Below are 21,781 nucleotides of genomic sequence, written 5' to 3' on the forward strand. Positions count from 1 at the left end.
ACTGAGAGGAGACCAGTGGTGCCTGGGAGGACTCCAGGTTGCACCAGGGAAATGGTAGACCCCATGTCTACCGGGGCCCAGCAGGATCAACTGTCAAGTTGGCAGTCCAAATACAGTCCTTTGGTGAGACCTAGGCAGCCAACCAGCGAGCATTGGCCGGTTGACTCTGGCTTTTTGCGCTGATGCTGGGCAGTCGTGGGCTATGTGTCCAGGCTCGTCACACCGGTAACAGCGGTCAGTCAGCCGAGGTGGATGTCGCCTGGATGTTAGAGTTCATCGCTGAGACTGCTGTGGTGGAAGCCAAACTTGGTAGATCTCTTCTACCTCCTCCTCTTCATTGTAGTCGGACAACCCGACATGTGGTCAGAGAGCAGGAGCCTTCTGCTGGGTAGGCCTCATGGAGAGTACCACCTCGGCACGTTCAGCTTGGTAGAGACCCTCAGTGAGGGATTGGGGCATAGCGAGGTGGGCATGCTGGCACAACCGCTCAGGTGTGAGCCCCTGCAGGAAAGCATGGAGGCCCAGCTCCTCTCGGGTGGCTGCGTTGAACTGCAAGTAACCGTGTTGGGCGTGTAGCTGCACATCTGCGGCGAAGGTACCCAGGCTCTCTCCATCTTGGCATTGGCTGGCTAGCTGCTCCCTGCTCTGATCAGTGAAGAGTCGTTGCCTGAATCGCCTTTCCAGCGCCATGGCCCCGCTTTGCAGCCGCTCGAGGAGCGGCTGCAAAATCTTTCCCTCCAAGTCGCTAGGAGGCAGTCGGTGGCGGTGGGCAGTAGGCGTTCCCCTGTATTGCCCCTCCTGACCTGTAGGGGGCGGTGGAGCCGCGGTGCACTGGAGCCATGAGCTGGAAAACGTTCATCACTGGTGGGCTCCGTCTTTTGCCATGCCAAGTTTTCCCAGCGCCAACGGGTCTGCTCAATGTCCCACTCCAGTCTCTTGATCTTCCTCTCCATTCTTCAGCTCAATCCCACGTCTGACACCAATGTGGCGAGCCGGCGTGGAAACTGAGTCGAGAGGCAGAGATCTCTTTTCAATCGCAACTGCCGTGCCCCATACACCGCATGACCCCGGGAGTGCGCTTTTATTTACACAACGGCCAGAACCGACAAGATAACGATGTCGCAACTGGCGACATCCGTCCAAGCCACGGTCCTAAGGTCAGTCAGCCAGTAATAGTTCTCTGACTCAAACCCCCCAAACAACAGCACAATAACCAAAACATGAACACAACATTATAAATCATAACAATTTCAACAACACCAGCCGTCACATGAGCCACTGCGCTCCCCAGCGCGGAGCCGCCGACAGTCGCAGCGACCGCCTCACCCGGTCGCTACAAATATTTTCATCTCGCTGCTAAATAACGTACCAATGCATGAATAGTGCGCTACTCATTCGAATAATAAAGAAGTAATTCCGTTACTTGCGTTACATATTTTGGCAAAGTTTATGACAGTGGGAAATAGTTTTGTTTTTGTTTTTTTTTAATGAGAAGGCAGTTGTATGATAATATGTAGACTATTATCCAGTGGTGTTGCTGAATTGTGAACGGCACCCCAGGTTCTGTATTTTGGGGGCAGTGCTTATAAGTCAAAACCGCTCCGTACCCATGAAACACTGAAACGCCTTTTCTTCACCCTGCCTGTAGTCTTTTCAAAGTGCTGCTGAGTCTGATCCACAACCTGGAGAGGATAGCGATGCTAAACACACGACGAACGTTATTAACGGAAAGTCAAATGACGAAGTTTTTTGGGTTTTGTAGGTGAATATGATGATGTTCATTAGAGATAATGAATAAACTCGATTCTGTTGATCCGTATCGTCGACCAGCGCGCAGGACACAATGGATAGTGAGTACTTTGGCTTACCATTATGGACTGGACCGCGGAGTAGAGAACGAAATCATTGTTTTGGCCACTGGACTTGATCAATATCTGCAGGAGATTTTCCATCATATGGACTACCAAGGGGATGGTAAGATTTCCGTGGAAGACTTCAATATCCTCTGTGAAATTTTGGGGTTAAACAAAGACTCGGATTCGGAGTGCGATTCGATTTTGGACAATTTGCCCAACGAATTCACTTTCAGGCAGTTTCATGCCAAACTTTGTGGATACTTTAGCACCAAGGCGGGGTGCCATTACGAAAATGGCAGGCTCCTGGTGGGCAAAGAGAGCGAACACATCGAGACGCAGATCCGCCTGAGAAGCCCGTTGAGAAGGAGAGAAAAGCTGCTGTCTGTGGGCGGTGGGGAGTCCGCCGGGCACGTCTCCGGCTGCAGACAAGGTCCCTGTACAAGAGAGTGCTATGAAGAGATAGTGGCCCTAGAGGAGGCAGAGGACAGAATAACGAAATTAGAAGACGAGAATGCAAGTCTAAGAGAATTAATTGAGGACATGCGTGCTGCTCTGCAGAGTAGTGACGCCCGTTGCTTGGCGCTACAGGTGAGTGACGATTAGGCTGTCATGGTTCTGCATGTGAATTAGAGCTGAACGAGGTTGGAAAAAAATAACATTGCGGTATGTGATGCAAAATTAAAGATTAAAAAGATGTTGCATAATTTCACCAGATGCATGCATCTTTCTTTTTTTAACTTTCAAAGCTCGATTTTTGCAAAGAATGTCACTAACAATGACCAGTGTGATTTTAGAGGAGGAAATAAGGCAATCGTCCAAGAAGTCATTAAGCAAGACTAAATCATATTTGTCAGATGTGCTAGAATAGCGTTTGCTACATTTCATTTTCTATCAAAAAAAAGTTTTAACCTAACACGTTTTGCTTTGCATTGCCTTCTTTGCAGTGTAGCTATTGCACATGTTTACATTGCAACGTAGATTCTACTTTGTTCACCTTAAAATAAATGTGTTATTCACATAAGTAAGCCTGCACTAAGGATTTAGAGTTGAATATAAAGTGAATGGGAATTTTCTTTCTTACTTGTTTATCTAAAACATATTTTCCATGGCTTCAGCCCGTTCCCTAAACTTCTGGCCTTTACTTCAGGTAGGACTGTGGAAAAGCCACTCAAAACACAAACCAGAGGAAGGATGTTTTATTGCCCACCACAAGCAAGCTGCCCAGAAAAACATAAGCAATGCCAATATAAAAAGCAGCTCCCGTGCAAAGAGTCTGCAAAGCATCATCCATGAAATAGAACTGCTCCGTAGCTCCAGAGATCATCAGATAGAAGAGGCCATGATGTGTAATCAGAAGCTGGAACAGGACTTGCAGACCTCTAAAGAAGATGTATTTGCTTTGGAGGACTGCAACCGAGTTCTACGGGGAGAGCAGGCGGCCATGCGGAGGAAGATGGAAGAGGTGAGACATGCAGTTCTCACTAGCCTGGGCAAGGTGAAAGATCTGGAAGCCAAAGCCAGTCATGTGCCAGTGCTTCAAAGGCATGTCCTCCAGCTCGAGTCGGAGCTCCTCTACTACAGGTAAGGCGGAAGGTCGTGCAGCCACTGGACATCTGTATAATATTATACACAATGATATTTTCACAGCAGTAACACAATGATATTTTCACAGCAGTAGGCCAGTTACACTGTGCTCCATGGTTCTTCATCAACACTTTGCTCTGTGATTCTTCATCAAAAGATGAAGAACCATGCTCTGTGTAGTTTTAGCCACACTATATGGCATGGGTAACCCCATACAGTTCTCAGAGCCAATGCAAATCAAGTGGTTACTATCTTGTTTGGCTGCATGTTGCATCATGAGAAAAACATTGTCTTGGCAATTCTGCATTGTGGAGGGCTTTGTAGTTAAAATTAACCACAATGAATTATAATTTACCAAAAAAAAGGGGACCCTGTTTACTTCTGGATCCATGCCTGGAAAACTATGCCATGCTATTTATAAAGGCTTGATGTGGTTTACCTCTTAAATTTTCAACCTTGTTTTGTTTGGGTTTGTTAAACGGGCATCGTGTGTGGCAAGTAGGCTGCTGTTTTTTTATTATTTTTATTTTCATCGAAGCTCAGCTCTTAAAAGTACAAAGTCGACGGTTAGCTGTTTACTTTTGAGTCTGTTAATAAATGTCGGTGGATTTTACTTTTTTGGATTGCAGTTGGTCTAAATTATAACATCTGTGAGATGCCATTATGATAGACCCTAAGTAAGATTTTAAGTATATTGAATTTAATCCAAACGAGAAAGTTTAAAATCAGGGTGCCCCTTAATAGCTTTAAACTCACTAATCTATGCGTATTCCAAAGGTGGTGCTAGAAAGTATTCCAAATGCCCTCCTACTGATACTCTAATGGCAAATAATTTAACACCACAAAGGGTCTGACTTGTCAAAAGGAACACCGCTGAGCAGGGACCTCAACAGACTTACCCTTCCCATCAATCTCCACTCAGTTCATTCACTCTTCCTCCCTCTGAACAATACTGCATAGGCACCCCCTTCCTATGGATCTTAGCAACCAAACCTCATGAATATTCACTGCAGCAGCTTCAGTGCTTGGACAGCAACATCTCACCAAGGTTATTGTTTTAAAACATTGTATTTCAAGTAAATGCCTGGATATTATTCATCAGAATGTGAAAAGGCCCCTCTAATGTGAAAGCCCCCCCCCCAAAAAAAGTCCTTAAAGTTGGGCTTTTTTTACAGTCGTGAAATCAGAATCATGTTTATTGGCCATGCAGGTTTGCACAAACATGGAATTTGACTCTGGTTTCGTGGCTCTCTCGGTGTGCTTAACATAGAATAACAACACAACAACACAATCTTCATATATATACACAAGGATTGACTATATACAGAAATCCAAAAGTAGAGAATAAAGAGTCCGAAGTTGAAATACTAGAAGAATAGCCACAAAACTGAAAATGTTTTATCTCACTGCCCAAGATACAGATGAAATGTCTTCCTATTGAATCTCATGTTTTTTTCAACTCAAGGATGCTTTTTTTTTTTTTGCAAGGTCTTGTATTTACCTCTAGCCTTAAAGCCATATGGCACTTTTCCTAGAGTGTCTGAGTCTAGCTGTTTCCCCATGTAAAAGGAGACAAATAATGGATTTCTACTAAGTTTGTTGTTTTCCTGCCATTAGTCAGGTGAAAAGGTAGTAAGCACTCCTTTGACTTGCTCTCTCAGTATCAAATGTCTTAAAGTGGTGGGTTCAGAGATGCAGAGACCTACTGAGGGATCTGAAATTACTCGTCATTATCTTGTCTCAGCAGCCCGTTCTTGTGGCTCATTTTCATTTCAAACGCAGTGAGTGAAAAGGCAATCATCTCAGAGATGTTGACGGATTTTACAGATGCAGGGCTGCAAAGCTTTTACATCTCACTGCACAAAACACTTTGCCACCGAGGTCTAAGGATGTGCTATACTGGATTTCAGACAGTGGGGAGTGTCAGATGCGAGTATCATGCGTTAATCGCTCCACATTTTGAACTGAGCCCATGGCACAGGCACATGTTTTTAGTCTTCAGTCTGCTGAGCACAAGGAAGCTCGGTTTTTCTCCTGACATTGGTGAACTGTACAGAATATTTATGCTCCAAAATACTTGAGGTGCATCATGTGACTATGCAAATGGTTTATCTTCCATTATGCCTGTGTCGCTGATGTGCTTGTTGTATTCCCCGTCAGTGTTTGATGATGCAACATTGTCCTCTAGAGTAACTTGGAACATATTTTAAGATTTCCATTATCGTCCTATTGGAAGTCACGTTTAAGCAAAAGTTGTGTCTCATATGAAACTTAGGATGTGGGGGGGTTGTTTCTTCAGATCATGTGCTCTAACAGAGCAAAAGGAGACACTTCGCTTTAATAAAAAAAATTGTAAGAACAGGAAAAAAAAGTGCCCCGTCACATAACTGTGTAAAAATCGAATAGTCAACCAACTTCTTTACATTTTGTGGGGGTTTTTTCTTCTTCTTTTTTCTCTCTCTAAAGGTATCTAAATCAGTCAATCTAGCCTATAGTGGTCTGTGGGCCAGAGCCATAGACAATGGGGAGCACAGTGAGAGGAACAAAAAGAGAAGGCGTGGGGGAAGTCTACCATCTGGAGGAAGAGGCAAATACTCGAATGTTTGTTCATGAAAGGACGGACATGTTTTTCAAGGCCCACAAGAGGGGACTCATTTATCTTTCCTCCTTCTTTTTGTGCCTTTGAGAATAAACTGGAGTCGGAATCCAAAATCACTTGGTCTAGGGAAGACAGTCTGGATAGCCCCCATCCCAGTATATCTATTTTTGTTGCACCACTTGATCCTCAGATTATCCATTGATAGGCCTTATACTCCCAAGATTTCACGTACGAGCACATTTCTACAAGTGCAGTCAGTCCAAAATCTGCTGTTCATTTAACAGCACCTCCATAGATGTCTACTCTGCATGCCTCTAACCTCTGGTCCTATGATGCTGGGCCCCGGGGGAGGCATAATCTCCCGGCCTTTTCAGTCTCTCTGCATGGAGCCTGAGAGCAAAAGGGAGAAAAAGGAGGACCAGGCCAACCATTTATCTGTCTTTGCACAAGAGCTGCAGCATTGTGAGGAGCAGGTGCTGCTACTGCATTCCTGCCCTTTTGAATGACATGGAAAGGACACACTCGAGGGACATCTGGGACCCGGGGCATGCTCCTGTCCTGCTGTTGTTCTTGAACAGATTTCAAAAACTCACACAGCCAAGCAGATGCTTTTTTTTAACGTTGGAATCGGTGCCCTTTCTCTAGTTAGAAGGTACTCTCATTCTGCTGACATCAGCAGAACCACATCACACACAACATATCTTATGAACTTACCACCCGCACCTTTTTAGAGGTGCCTCATCTGTGTTTTCTTTCACATTTAATATCCCAGTGTGTTTTAACTCTTAGTTTCTTTGCAACCTGCTCAGTGGGGAGTGCTTAAACCACTATGTGTAAGTCACTGGCGCATTTTTTGTTTTTTTTCATTAAGCCCTCACTCCAAACTAAATTACAGGCAATCGAGAGGTGCCCCTGAATGTTTTTTTTTCCTACTTGTGTCCCAGAAACCATCCAATTGTATAAGCATCACCTAAGAGGACTTGATTAATAACCTTCTGCTATGTAAACACAGCTCGTCGCCTGTTTGAGCCGCGTTGCCACACAAGCGGGGAAGTCCAAGTTCAAACTCGGGTCTGCTGCCCGCCCTCGTTTTTAACCTCTGCCCAACGAGGGACAGTCATTGACCGATGACACCTGAGAGAGCAAATTGCCCTTCAGGGAGTGAGGAAAGGTTAACGGTGACGCGCACGTGGGGGGATGGAAAGTTCACCTCAGCCCTGCACTGTGATAAACACAGGAAGTACTCAGGGTGTCCTGACTTTAACCACAAACAGCTGGACTACTCCTCCAGTCAAAAGAGCTGCTTCAGAATATTATACAGAGAATAGAAGGCAGGATCATTTGGGTAGCTATGCTGTAACCTAGCACATTACCCGCTCATCACGTTTAAATACAGATTTAATGTCTGTAAATTGAATTTTTCATTGTGCTTTCCTTACATGCAGATAGGTGTATTTATGCAAGTTTTGTTATAGTGGGAATGCAATGATTAGACCTCCCTGACATGAAGTAGGAAGTGCTCTGTAATCCGATAGAATTATGTTGTTAGGCAATTTTCCACTGGCAACAACTTTTATTGCAAGTGTACATCGCATTAATCGGCAATTCATAGGATTGCTCCAGCCTCATTTGTAAATTATAATGTGATATGTGTGTGGATGGGGTGCATACTGACAGTCTAGGAAATGTTTAATTGATTATGTCTCTGGTTAGTTAGTGCATAGCTCCAAGGAAAACAATGGCTGGGCTGGTTGAAAACCAACAGCTTTGAGAGTACTATCAGGTTACCTTTTAAAATGGATGTAGGTACTTAACATTCTGTTTGAATCTCCATATTCAAAGATTCAGGTATCAAATATGTGCCACTGAGAATCAGTTCTTTTCATCTGTTCAGATCATTTGCTTAATCTATTGGAGCTGGCAATGAGCACACAAAATACCACAAAATGATCTGATGTCCTGTTTTTGCAAATCATTTGACAAATAGTTTCAGAGGGTTGTGGGAGAAAAAAAAAGAAAACTAACTCTATTAGTTTACTATCGTTCACCTATACCATGTAATGGTTGATGCTGGCCCATACAATTGTTGTTCCAAAACTTGAAGACACCACTGTGGGATGTGGAGTCTAAACAAATTCATTAGTTTGAAAGAAAAAAAAAGTTACTGTAAATTTTCATTTACATTTTTTAACATTAATACACATACAATGTATGCAGATTACTTTGTTCATGAATCATACTAGAGTCTAGTTTCAGAAACTAAATTAGAAGATGTCAAGATTTTCTGAGCATTTTCATTCTCTCTTGATCAGCAGAATAAGGTAATTAACGGGTCTCCTCTCGTTTGGCTCTTCAAAACCAACAGAAATAATGCTTTTCCAGTGGTGAATTGGCAAAAAGTCTGACACGTATCCTCAGCATCGTTGAAATTCTTTGTCCACCAGGGTGTCCAGCTGGTGTGGCAGTCTATTCCGTTGACTGCCAACACGGGGATTGCCGGTTCAAATCCCTGTGTTACCTCCGGCTTGGTCGGGTGTCCCTACAGACACAATTGACCGAGTCTGTGGGTGGGAAGCCAGATGTGGGTATGTGTCCTGGTCGCTGCACTAGCGCCTCCTCTGGTCGGTCAGGGCGCCTGTTCGGGGGGGCTGAGGGGGAAAGCGTGATCCTCCCACGCGCTACATCCCCCTGGAAAACTCCTCACTGTCAGGTGAAAAGAAGTGGCTGGTGACTCCACATGTATTGAAGGAGGCATGTGGTAGTCTACAGCCCTCCCAGTCGGCAGAGGGGGTGGAGCAGTGACTGGGACGGCTCGGAAGAGTGGGGTAGTTGGCCATGTACAATTGGGGAGAAAAAGGGGGGGGGGTAAAAAATAAATAAATTATTTGTCCACCATATCCCACAGTCACACCATTATCTGGGGTGTCTGGAATACTTTGACGTGAACGGAGAGCTTCCTCTGTGCTGCCTTTATTTGGATTTCTTAAGTTCAGCATTAGCAATCAGTGAGTATTTATCTGCCATTCCCAGCCATCTCAGCATGAAAGCATCTGATGAGGTGCTTTCCTCAAGTAACGTCAATCTTATGCACATTCAGTATCCCTCCAAACCCAGTTTTCGCATAAGAACTGGCAAGTTCACTGTCTTTTTCTCCAGCCTCAAAAACAAATGTGCTGATTATTCAAGGGCTTTTTTTTTCATTCAAGACGAAAGCTGGCACTATTTCTGACCTCTGTCAGAAGCTGGAGCCAATATCCACAGCCTTGCCACAGTATTAACTGCATCTACAGCTACAGCGTCACTCCAGCCACTGTCAATTATTTTGCGACTCATCATACCATTGCCTTCATTTTTAAAACAAAAAATAAAAAGGCTTAATTCATCAGTCCATACCAGTCAGTGTCTTCACATCAACCAGGGAGGTCATGTATGTGGACAAATGTGTGCATCGTGACACAATTGCAGCTGTTGGTCTTCCCTCCTTCCCCAATAATTAAACATGTCTCCCTCCTGGCTGATTGATTCCCTTAAAACATGCAACAATTACTGACCTAAGTCAATATGTTTTCATCAGTTTTACACAAAGAAACCTACAGTATACAAGTGCAGAGTGTAAGGTTGTTTTATGGTATAAACTGCCCCATGCCAGCGGGATATAAGCATGAGTGCTTGTAGACGAGCTTTTTTTTTCTTTTCTTTTTTTCTGAGCGTCAGCCTGTTGAACGTTCGAGATTTTTTTTTTCCCCCAGCAAGACATCATCATCTGGAAACACTTACTCTGTGATTTACGAAGGCCCCCTATCGGATTTCCTTCAACACAAAAGACCAGACAGCATAAGAAACCTAGAAAATTCAAACCGTTATAAAACTATTGATTTGCAAAATCTGCATTTGCATCTTTTTTCAGTGAAAAATGTATTAGTTATGAATGAAAACAAAACAAATGACTGTATGCTTTGCACATCTTGTCATTGACAGACAATAAAAAAGGTTTTATAAAGAGTGAAGCTTGTGTTTACGTAACATTCGGTTTAACATTCCATTTTGTGGCAGCAATGTCCACCAATGTGTTTTACCTCACATCTTGCAAGCGAACGCCTGTAAATTAATCATGCCTACCACTGACCCACTTTACAGTAAAAATGCATTAAAAATGCAAAGTCTGGCTTCAATTATCCTTCCCAGATTTGGGGCACTAAATCACAGACTTCTATTAAATTATTGTGGTGACTGTAGATGTGGCTTAATGTGCACTGTCGAATGTTACTTGATATGTTCACTTTGATGTTGGCAATTCGCTTGGATTCAACTGTTCTATATCCAAATTTAAAGAGACCTTTCAGTGCATTCTTTTACACAGTGACAGTTTGCCATGTAGACATGTTCATAGCCTCACAAATGAGAACATGTCCTTTTTAGAGAATATGCTGTCAGAAAGCTAAACAAGCCCCGTTTTCTTTTAGGTCAGAGGTGTCCAAACTACAACTCCCAAGCAGCACCAGAGCAGGGCAACATTTGGTTGGCTGCAGCAGGCCGGGTCAGAGCTGCTTTTTGGACTCCCAGCGTGACCGGTGTTCCCCGACAGGGCTGGCTGAGACCACCCCAGACAAAGGTAAGACTCCTTCTTGTAAAAATTACAGAAAAATAACTGACAAAACTGTGATGGTACAATAATGAAAAAATAGAATTATAAGGTTCCTTAGGAAGGTAGCGGTGATGGCATATGGTGATGAAGATGATGATGAATGTGCTGCCTTGTGGTCAGTGGAGGAGCAGCTGTTCCGCTCAGTGGAAGGCCAGGCAGCATCAGATGAGGAGGAGGACAAATGGACAGGAGAGCAACAGAGACAAGTGGACGAGGTGAAGAGAATCCTAACCAGGCTGTCCTGCTGTGGGGAAAGGTAGTATATCTTTATATTTATTTTTCTACCTTAAAGCATACACACCAGCGTCTTACCACATAATTACTTGGAGAAACAAAGTGCTTGTGAGATGAGCAGAAAGGTGACAGTTTCATACATCCGTTTGTGCAATAGGTTTGAGAAAGGACTTGTACTCTACCCTCCACTTAACATTCATCTCATCTCATCTCATCATCAGCTGCTTCTCCTGGGTCGGGTCGCAGTGGCAGCAAGCTAAGTAGGGCACTCCAGACGTCCCTCTCCCCAGCAATGCCCTCCAGGTCCTCCTGGGGGATCCCAAGGCGTTCCCAGGCCAGATTGGATATGTAGTCCCTCCAGTGAGTTCTGGGTCTACCCCGGGGTCTCCCCCCAGTTGGACATGCCCGGAAAACCTCCAAAGGAAGGCACCCAGGAGGCATCCTAATCAGATGCCTAAACCACCTCAACTGGTTCCTTTCGACGTGAAGGAGCAGCAACTCTACTCTGAGCTCCTTCCAGATGTCCGAGCTCCTCACCCTATCTCTAAGGCTGAGCCCAGACACCCCTGGAGGAAACTTATTTGAGCCGCTGTTATCTGCAATCTCACCCTTTCAGTCACTACCCAAATCTCATGACCATAGGTGAGAGTTGGAACAAAGACTGACTGGTAAATTGAGAGCTTTGCCTTCCGGCTCAGCTCCATCTTCACACTACGGTCCGGTACAACATCCGCATTACTGGTGATGCTGCACCGATCCGCCTGTCAATCTCCCACTCCATCCTACCCTCACTTGTGAACAAGATACCTAGATACTTGAACTCCTTCACTTGAAGCAACAACTCATCCCCAACCCGGAGGGAGCAATCCACCATTTTCCGGTAGAGAACCATGGCCTCAGACTTGGAGGTCATACTCAGCTGCAAACCACCCCAGTGCACACCGGAGGTCATGTTCTGATAAAGCCAACAAAACCACAACATCTGCGAACAGCAGAAATGCAATTCTGAGGTTCCCAAAACGGACACACTCCTCACCTTGGCTGCGGCTTGACATCCTGTCCATGAATATCACAAACAGAATCGGAGACAACTTAACATTCAAACTATGATAAAATTAAGCAATAGAGCATGAGAGGTTGCATGCTATCATAAATAACATAGCTGTGATTTAGACGCAGGCTTTAGCTGAAGGTGAGTGCAGTAGGGCATCATGGCTGTGATGTAACGTTTGTGTTTTATTGTCTTTATACAACAGTTTTGCAAAGTAAAGAACATAAACCCCACAATTTTGTTAACAATGTTTTTAAGGCGATGTCTGGGTGCTGTGGCGGTCTATTCTGTGGCCTACCAACACGGGGACTGCACGTTCAAATCCCCATGTTACCTCAGGCTTGGTCGGATGTCCCTACAGACACAATTGGCTGTGTCTGCGGGTGAGAAGCTGGATGTGGGTATGTGTCCTGGTCACTGCACTAGCACCTGGACATGCCTTCCCACTCTCCTTCTCCTTTGCCCAACAGTAGCATAGTTTCTACCGGCACCCTGATGGCCAACAATACTGGTGGCGGTCGTTGGTAACCCTGGCCTCGACCGACCTGGTATGGAAATCTGATTTATGATCCGCATATTTGATTTGGCAAAGGTTTTATGTCGGATGCCCTTCCTGACGCAACCCTCCTCATTTATCCGGGCTTGGGACCAGCACTAAGAATGCACTGGCTTGTGCATCCTCAGTGGCTGAGTTTGCATCCTCAGTGGCTGGGTTAATTAACATATTGTACCAAACTGATTAAATACCGAGTAGATGCATTCAAATACTGGGCAGCCTCTTGTTGCTACAAGTCGAATTGATCAAAATAATTTCTCACAGCAAGAATTGTGCATGTCGTAGATGTTGAAAAAAATGACATATAAACCACAACTTTATGTGCTTTAACAGGTGTGATGACAAGGCATTCAAGAAGCTGATGTCTACCACTGGAAACTCGAGGAGTGAGGACAACCACCATGGTGTGGTGGAGCTCCTCGAAAAGGTGACCAGACTCAATAAGCAGCTGGAGCTGAGAGAGACCCAGGCCGGGACAGACATGGACCAGGTACAAACCTCAATGGACATCCACGATGCCAGGGTGGCCTCCTATATGTTCTACTATATGTTCTGCTGGAACCAGCTGCACATGATGGTCCCCTCTTGATGCTGTTTTGTATTGTGCAACATTATGCATCAGTTTGAGGCTTTGTGCATGGTGTTAAACTAGATTAGAGAGGACTACCGAAGATTTTTATGAAAGTGGCGGGCTTCAAAGGGAAACCACAGCTAGCAGCACAGCCTTGCTGCTCCCACCCAACCATGCACTCTGCAGCATCTGTATAGCCTCCCTGTGTGTCGGCACAGCTGTTTTCTCCCAGGAGCTGACCACAGAAACACTCCCCCTTGCCCCGAATTACACTTAGGAATATCATAAATTAAGTCTGACTGTTACACTGTTACAGCTGAGTAGTACTTTTACAAGACGGGGTACAAACAGATGGGGGACTGTGACGTAACATGTTCCCAAAATGTCTTGGTGTTCAGAGCATGGCTTAAAATTAACAAATGCTAACTGTGAGGTGCTGCTTATGTGTAAAATACATAGGGTGGGACATTTGTCCTTGAGTGCTGTGTGACGTAAGGTTGCACTGCAGGGATTTCTGACATTTTTCTGCAGGCAAACAAATAATGAGGTCAAAAAATATCCAAAACATTTAAAGACCCTCATGAAACGAAAAATTTATTTTTCATTGTGTTATACCTTTGTTGGCACCTAATATGCATCTCTACATCAAATCATGCCAAATATTTGACAAAAAAATAATCGGCCTGAAATTCTATCGAGAAAAATCCATTCTTTATTTTCCTTGAAAACGCTTGCTTGCCTGTGAGAGACTCACATCTGCACTCAGGGGCGTACCCCCAAAAAAGCTCGTCCAATAAAATATTACAATGGTCATTTAGCTACCCCGAACACACACACACACATACCACTTTGTAAAACCTGTAACGTAAATGCGCGGTCGCGGCTTTCACTCGCACTGATCGCCATAGGACGCCGGTGTGTTTTCGGTTGCGCCTTAAGCCAAACGCTATTTCCCTTCCCCAAAACCCAGTGGCTGCGCCAGAAATGGCTTGAGTTTACGCATTTCAAGGAATCTGGGGTGTTTGACATCTCGCGCTTGTGCGACCGTCATTTTACCCCTGATTCCTTCCCAATTTTTTTCGATTTTCAAAAAGCGCGTGCGCTCACTTTCGGGTGTAAATCAAATCGGGCGCCTCCCCTCGTAAAGTACCCGCCTAATGGTCTGTTTTCATCCGGAAACACGTCACATTAAGGAAACTCGCGATGCTCATGCCATTTCCATGGGTCTTTAAAATATACATTTACATTATACTGATGTGCGTGTGTGTGTGTGTGTGTGTGTGTGTGTGTGTGTGTGTGTGTGTGTGTGTGTGTGTGTGTGTGTGTGTGTGTGTGTGTGTGTGTGTGTGTGTGCAGGTTAAAAATCTGTTTCTTTTCTAAGGATTAGAGACATTCAGCTGCTTCTTACAGATTCTCAAGTTTAGAGTCTAAAGGGGTTAGATTAGAAATTAAAGGGTTTAGGTTAGGAGGAGATTGAGATGGTTTGGACATGTGTGGAGGAGAGATGCTGGGTATATTGGGAGAAGGATGCTAAATATGGAGCTGCCAGGGAAGAGGAAAAGAGGAAAGCCAAAGAGGAGGTTTATGGATGTGGTGAGAGAGGACATGCTGGTAGCTGGTGTGACAGAGGAAGATAAAGAGGACAGGAAAAAAATAAAATGGATGATCTGCTTTGGCGACCCCTAATGGGAGCAGCCGAAAAGTAGTAGTACTAGTAGAGTCTACAGGTGTTACATTTAAGATATGTAATGTCAAGTTTTAAACTAAAAAAGAATGAGACATCAGACTCTAAGACCAGCACACACCAGTGCAGAGTGGCAAGTCAAATGTCTCCTCGAGTCAAGTCCCATCTGTCGCAGTCTCAGGAAGAGCCACCTGACGCTCATGGAATAAGAAAGCTGGTGTATTAAGCACTGCTCTCCAAAACCAGCAAACACACTTCCCCTCATAGAAAATATGAGTCTTTAGGAGTATTGACTCCTGTTCTGCGAATTCCCAGCATGTAAAGAAGCCACCACTTGTGTAGGGGGTTTATGTTGAAATTAATAGGAGCGTTTTTTTATATATATAGTGACTGTAATGTCAAGGGCAGGGCAAGGTAGACTACAAATGTCCTGACCACAGCACAAGGAGATACTCCCGTCTTGTGTCTTGCAGATGAAGAACTCTTTGGTACAGGAGCTACAGCAGAAGGCAGAGGAAACGGAGCTGCTTCAAATGGAGCTGCAAATGCTGGAGACGGAGAGGGTGCGACTGTCGCTCGTTGAGGAGAAACTCATGGATGTTCTGCAGCTCCTTCAACAACTCAGGGACCTGGTCAGTCACAGGAATAACTGTTTCGAGCTTCTATGAAATTGTCACTCCGTATTTATCAGTCTGAATTTAATTTTCATGCCGACATAATCAAATGAGACCATCAGCAAGAAGATTAGCTATTGCTATATAATAATTCCAAATGATTGTCTTCCGACCAGATTCCCTGCAAAGTCTGACAATTATTTACGGCACAAATACTGTTTTTAACCTCATCGGTGTGTATCTTGCAAATCAATTTTTCAGAAACACTGCCACATTACTTTTGTCTTTACAACAAATGCCTAAATTACTAGAGGGTGATACCCGGCGAGGCAGTGCTTTTGTGAATGGTTCTTCCGCAAAACTTACCGTTTTTGTCCACTGGGCTGCACAAAGTCAGGGACAGCAAGCTGAAATAGTGGCAGTGACAGCTAGCCGTGGCAGTGACAGCTAGCCGTGGCACTTCCGGTGGCTTTAAACATCATTTTCCTGATGGCGATTCTGATTTTCAAACTCGCTGTAGGAGAGAACCGGGTCAAAAGTAACACTTTTTAGATAAACATCATTTTAAAAGATAACGTTACAGACAGAAACTAATTTTCATTGGGATCAACAACTCTCATATGTTCTATGAATACCAGGTGCTATTTTGTGCAAACGTGGAACGACTTCGGGACTAAAATTTAACTTGGAACGGAAGTTGCGCGTTGTTGCTTTCGACCCCGTCAGTCGGGATGAAAGTAACACATGGGTGGGTCAAAAGTAGCGCAATGGTATAAACTTGTTTATTATTCTTATTTTCATTAAACATGTCTGACAATGTCCTTGTCCTTTATCTTATGTCCTTTATCTTCATAAAATTATTAAATTTCCTTTTTAGAACAATCAATGATGCATTAACAGTGTTAACAGTATTTGCTGTATTACTAACAAATTATCTTTTTATTCATCGTCACAGGTGTGACATGCACATTTAATAAATGCTGTAACACGCACAGTGTGACTGCATTAGCGGCGAGGCGAAAGAAAGTTCGTTGTTACTGTAGAGGGACGACAGTTAAATTTGACTTGCTTCTGTACCGAAAAACTCTGACATGGCAAACTTCGGGATGTGTTGAACTAATAAATCTGTCAACTGATCGTGGCTATTCAATGAACACAACTTGTCATTAAATCAAATACCACCGGAGTGAACTGGTCATGACTGAAAACAACTTTTCGAGTATAACTCCGCGAAAGATGATGTAAGTGTAGCGAATTCGGGGGGCAGCCCGGGAACCACCACAGCCGGGACGCGAACCCGTGTCCGTTGCACCACAGGCGATGACCTTAACCAGTCGAAGGGCTAGCGAGTCTATTTATCCATGATCGTTACATAAGTACGAGATTTTTCGAGGTTCTGGTTAAGTGTTGCATGCTGTGTGTGCTGACGCAGTTAGGCATATTAGACTTTTGTATGGGCTCGGGGAAAATCGCCTTGTTACTTTCATCCCGGTTCTCCCCTACATGATGCAACTTTACGTTTATGAACAGAGAAAGTGTTCCGTAGCTCATTGCCGTAATGTTGTTAATTAATTGGGATTAGAGAGCAGATTTGTTTCACTCACTTGACACATGCTAGGGCTCTTGTGGATACAAGCTTGCTTGTTAATTGCCCGACGGCAATCTGAGAATGGTTCTCCCTCATTTCAGAATGTCTCCCGGCGGTCTCTGGGGAAAATCCTGCTCAGCACTTTGGAGTCTTGTAGTGACCCGCAACATGGTTAGTAGAGTTCACCATCACAGCACAGCTTTGAACAGATGTAAACTCTCCCACTCAATAAAATTAAAACAGCACTCTGTGAAACACGACCAAGATTTACCATGACTCCTGCAAATTATAAAGCAGGACAATTAAATTAGGCTCTCAAGGACTTAATGTGTGATTCCCACACTAGTGACATATGTTATCTTTTTGAACAGGGAAAGCTCACATTCTGGAAGTACTCAATGCCCTCTATCATGAGCTGGCTGCCTGTGAGATTTTGTCTACTGGTGGCCCACTGGAGCGCACTCAGAGCCACAAGTCTCTCAGTGCCCTTATCTCCTGCTGAACAAGTCCACCCCCTGGTGGGCAAATCGCCTCCAGCAACGATCCATCTTCGTGGATAGACTGTCTCTGGTATGTGGTGGACAATGAATTTGCCACAGCAACGGTGAAGGAAAATTCTATAACCTACCATGATGTATATAATGTATCATTTTAGCTCATATACTCCTCAGGCCTCATATAAATGGAAATAACTTTTTATGATTAGTCTAGAATGTTATATAATGTAACCAAGGGCCAAAGTTCATATAGATAAGGTGCTTTTTTTTTAATCTAGGGCGTTGATTGCACAAAACTCTCTATGATCTGGTATGGTTTTATTTTTTTAATGTCATTATAGAGATCTTAATGTGAACATAAAATAAGCTTAGGTCTAAGCATGGTTGTCAAAGCCATCTGACCGTTTTGTACTATGTATGTACAATTCTGTATGCCCTATAGATATACTGCTAAATTATGACATGAAATTGTTTCAAAGGACCAAAACCCATCACTAAGGTTTTGAAGGGTTTAGCAAAGACACTTGTGTTCCTCCTATTAAAGCTGCAATCTGCAACGTTTTGTCCATTTGAAAACGTGATGTGACGTGGTAATTCTGTTGGACAGACAATCAATATAGTTCAATGTAAAAGAAAATAGTTCCGTTGCAGCTGATTTTCTCAGACAAAAATAATATGTAGCGGCCATTGTTACTCATCTGCCATATCAGCTCACCAGTACAGTCAACACCCTTGTAAAAACCCTGGTAAAAATGGGATCCTCAGACCAAAACGGAATCCTCAGACCAAAACTAACGCAGACAGTCTTATGTATTACAAATGTCATCAAAATGTACAATTACACTGATCTATGATATTATTGTATTGACTGTCCAACAGAATCATGGCCACTGCATTATATTTCAATCTTTTCCCTGTTGGAGTTGTTTCTATCATGTACGTTTGCCGCTGCACCAATGTTGGCCCTACCCGGTCAAAACATATCGACATCAGTCTATGAGACTGGAGAACATCTCTAACCATGACAAGGACGTCAGCAAGTACTATATAACCTGACTCCATGGTGGAGAAAATAACGATTTATTGAAGGAGAAAAGTTGCGGATTTCAGCTTCAACTGACCAGCAATACGATATTAATGGAGCTCCTGACCCCCAAACAGTATACAATTGCGGTGACTATTTTAAATTATACTAGCATAGTGAACACATGAGTGCCACGTAACTCTTTTCAGAAACTGATTTGGAAAGAAGATACTCACGACTTTTATATTGGGTCACTTTCTCAAGCAATATACATCCCTTAGCTACAATGTACTATTGACTTGACAAAAACACCAATTGGGCTTTGGTAATTATCCCATTAAAGCGTTTGACATACCTACTTTTGATTACTGTGATTCTTTAAACCCCCCTTTTTTTCTCACCAATTGCATCCGGCCAATTACCCCACTCTTGCTGCACTACGCCCTCTGCCGAGCCGAAGAGGGCTGCAGACTACCACATGCCTCCTCCGATACATGTGGAGTCGCCAGCCGCTTCTTTTCACCTGACAATGAGGAGTTTCGCCAGGGGGATGTAGCGAGTGGGAGGATCACGCTATTCCCCCCAGCCCCCCCCCCCCACACACACACACCGAAAAGGCGCCCCGACCGACCAGAGAAGACGCTAGTGCAGCGACCAGGACACATACCCACGTCCGGCTTCCCACCCGCGGACACGGCCAATGGGCTCGGTGCATTTTTTTTTTAAATGTCCCCCTTTTTTCCCACCCCAATTGTATCTGGCCAATTACTCGGCTCTTTTCCGGCCGTCCCGGTCACTGCTCCACCCCCTCTCTGCCGATCCGGGGGGCGCCCCGACCGACCAGAGGAGGCACTAGTGCAGCGACCAGGACAAATGCCGCATTCATTTACGCCCGGAGGTGGGAGGTCGGAAGTTGGGAACACGTCATTACCGACATCCTTGCATTCGAGCTACCAGGCGGGAAAAAACATGGATGCCCGCAATGCTGAGCACCAGAAGCCGCAGAGATATTTCATCCATATGGAAGAAGTCCAGAGTGGATTTCAATGACAGCTCGCTAGCAATGTTGTCATATTTTCGTCAACAATAGGCTGGAATCAAATACTTCTTTATATCATCATGGTTGAGAGTTTTCTTCTCGTTATCGTTGCCAACGAGCATTTTCAAGTTGGTTACCTTATGATTAGCGATAGTTTAACCTTTTAAAACCACTAATAACTACTAATATTTAATTGTATATGTTTAACCCACTATTGTATAGGATATCTTTTTTGATCTAAAAGCATAACATGCTGAAAATCAAACTTAAAGGTGTTCTTAAAAGCATGCAATCTTGTAAAGATAAATATTATTGGAGCAAACTCAGGGCAGAGCCCTAGAAAGAGAGAGTTGCGTCAATGAGGGGTCAGAACGCGAGAGTCACGTGGTTCATGTAGCCGCCGAATAGTTCCAAACGAAGCTTGGCGGGTCATTTAAATGAACTGCTTAGCCGCGATTTCTGGTAACTACTAACCAATATTTTCAGATTTTTACATTTATATATAGATATATTCCAACGTGACACATATATGCGCACTGTTTGGAACTATCCGGGGCTCCCATGATCCGTCATTGCTGTTAAATGATTGGCTCATTGACGTCTACGGAGTTGACGTAACTCTCTCTTTCTAGGACTCTGACTCAGGGGTGGCAGCCCGGGTACTGACACAGCTGGGACGCGAACCCGCATCTCCCGCACCGCGGGCGACAACGTTAACCAGTAGACTAAAGGGTCCGACCCGTTGGCCAAGGGCCAATGTGTCTACTTATTCGTGTACGTTACACTACCCCTGTGGGAGTACAGGAATGAGGAGACGGAGAGATCGAGTCAATTCCGTTTACTCGCCACACATAACACCGATACAGCACAATCCCTCGTGGCAACCAGCTAACCGCTACGCTGCTGCAAACATGGCTCCTCGGAAACCCCAAGCAGTACCTACGTCAGCACTCTAAAATGTCTGCCTTAAAGGAGCAGCAGCCCCTGGTGAATCGGTAGAGGCTAGTTCCCATCGATGCAGAGAACGGTCAACTGAGCATGCGCAAGTACTGTTGCCTCCGTTGTTTGGGTAGGTTAAGGTTAGGGTTAGGGCGCGGTTAGTGTTAAAGATAGCTAATCAGGCGCAGAGTAGGGGTAGGTCTTCCCAGAATCCTAGCGCCTGGATGCTACGCGGGGTGTGTGGAGCCATGGTAGAGGCATTTCGCGCTTGCTCAGTTGACCGTTCTCAACTCAATTTCCGTTCTCTGCATCGATGGGAACTAGCATCTACCCTGGTGAATCTACCCTCAAATGTGTATCGCCACCACCCCCCTGTATCAGCTCGCTCACGCCTCTGGCCGCACGCGCTTCCGATGACTTCACGGTCTCACCATCCCACTTCTGACACCAATGTAGCGATTTAAGAGGGGGACAGCCCGGGTACCGCCACAGCCGGAATGCGAACACGTATCTCTCACACCGCGGGCGACAACGTTAACCAGTCGATTAAAGGGTCCGACCCCCTATTTCTAGTCTGGGTGAATTTGCCCTGTGTACACACGTCACATAACTGATCTGGTCGGACTGCACTTCCTTTTATCTCCATACCTTTCACTACACCTTGTAACCTTTGTACATCTTCGTAGTTACAATGACCCAAAATGTCATGCCGAGTTTGCATGTCGTGACACCCTTTACATTGGTCAACACTCTCCTCAACAGTTGGCAAGTAATACAAATTTCCACTCTCGTGGATGTCAAACCTGCTACCGTCCTTGGTAACCATGCGACTGTCCCCTTTCCTGAAAGTGATTGTCGCCTCTCCGTTTGTTGCTCTTGCCACCGAAAAGATGTCATGTGGGTATGAATGCATGTACAGTGTATCCCGTAGCTGTGCTGTCGTTCGGCGCTGTCTGGTAGACATATCATCACCGTTCCTCTTCGTTGTGCTATTCCACTGCACTTGGTCCCATCGGCTAACTCCACTGAATGGGTGTCAGTCTGGAATGAGTTGTCGAAGTTTTTAAACTTTCTGATGTCTTTCACAATGTGGGGTGTTGCGCCTGCATCCACCATGACGCCTTTCATCTTCACATTGTCTGGTGGTCTCTCGCTCTTTGTGTGCTTGGCCTTGAAGGGATGGTCTTGGTGGCTATTTTGTTCCTCCGCGACTTTTCTGACACCATCTTGTTCGCCCTTTTTCTTGCACAGGGATTCTTGGTGTGTATTATTTTGCAGTAACTGCACCACACTTTTCGAA

General features: G+C 44.6%; 1 protein-coding gene across 2 annotated transcripts; it reads left to right on the forward strand.

The window, feature by feature from the left end:
• The first annotated feature begins 1,630 nt into the window (after positions 1-1,630).
• On the forward strand, positions 1,631-18,855 carry efcc1 (EF-hand and coiled-coil domain containing 1). 2 transcript variants are annotated; one of them, XM_056274310.1, is made up of 8 exons: positions 1,631-2,444; positions 3,004-3,437; positions 10,503-10,651; positions 10,805-10,940; positions 12,859-13,015; positions 15,254-15,412; positions 17,084-17,153; positions 17,354-18,855. In XM_056274310.1, the coding sequence occupies exons 1-8, from the start codon at positions 1,791-1,793 to the stop codon at positions 17,482-17,484; spliced, it is 1,890 nt and encodes a 629-aa protein (XP_056130285.1). In that variant the 5' UTR covers positions 1,631-1,790; the 3' UTR covers positions 17,485-18,855. The 2 variants fall into 2 exon arrangements, with proteins under 2 accessions (XP_056130285.1, XP_056130286.1); XM_056274311.1 differs by lacking the exons at positions 15,254-15,412; positions 17,084-17,153; positions 17,354-18,855 and adding an exon at positions 14,453-14,570.
• Positions 18,856-21,781: the final 2,926 nt, after the last annotated feature.

This window comes from Lampris incognitus, chromosome 2, assembly GCF_029633865.1.
Source record: "Lampris incognitus isolate fLamInc1 chromosome 2, fLamInc1.hap2, whole genome shotgun sequence".
Lineage (NCBI taxonomy): Eukaryota > Metazoa > Chordata > Actinopteri > Lampriformes > Lampridae > Lampris > Lampris incognitus.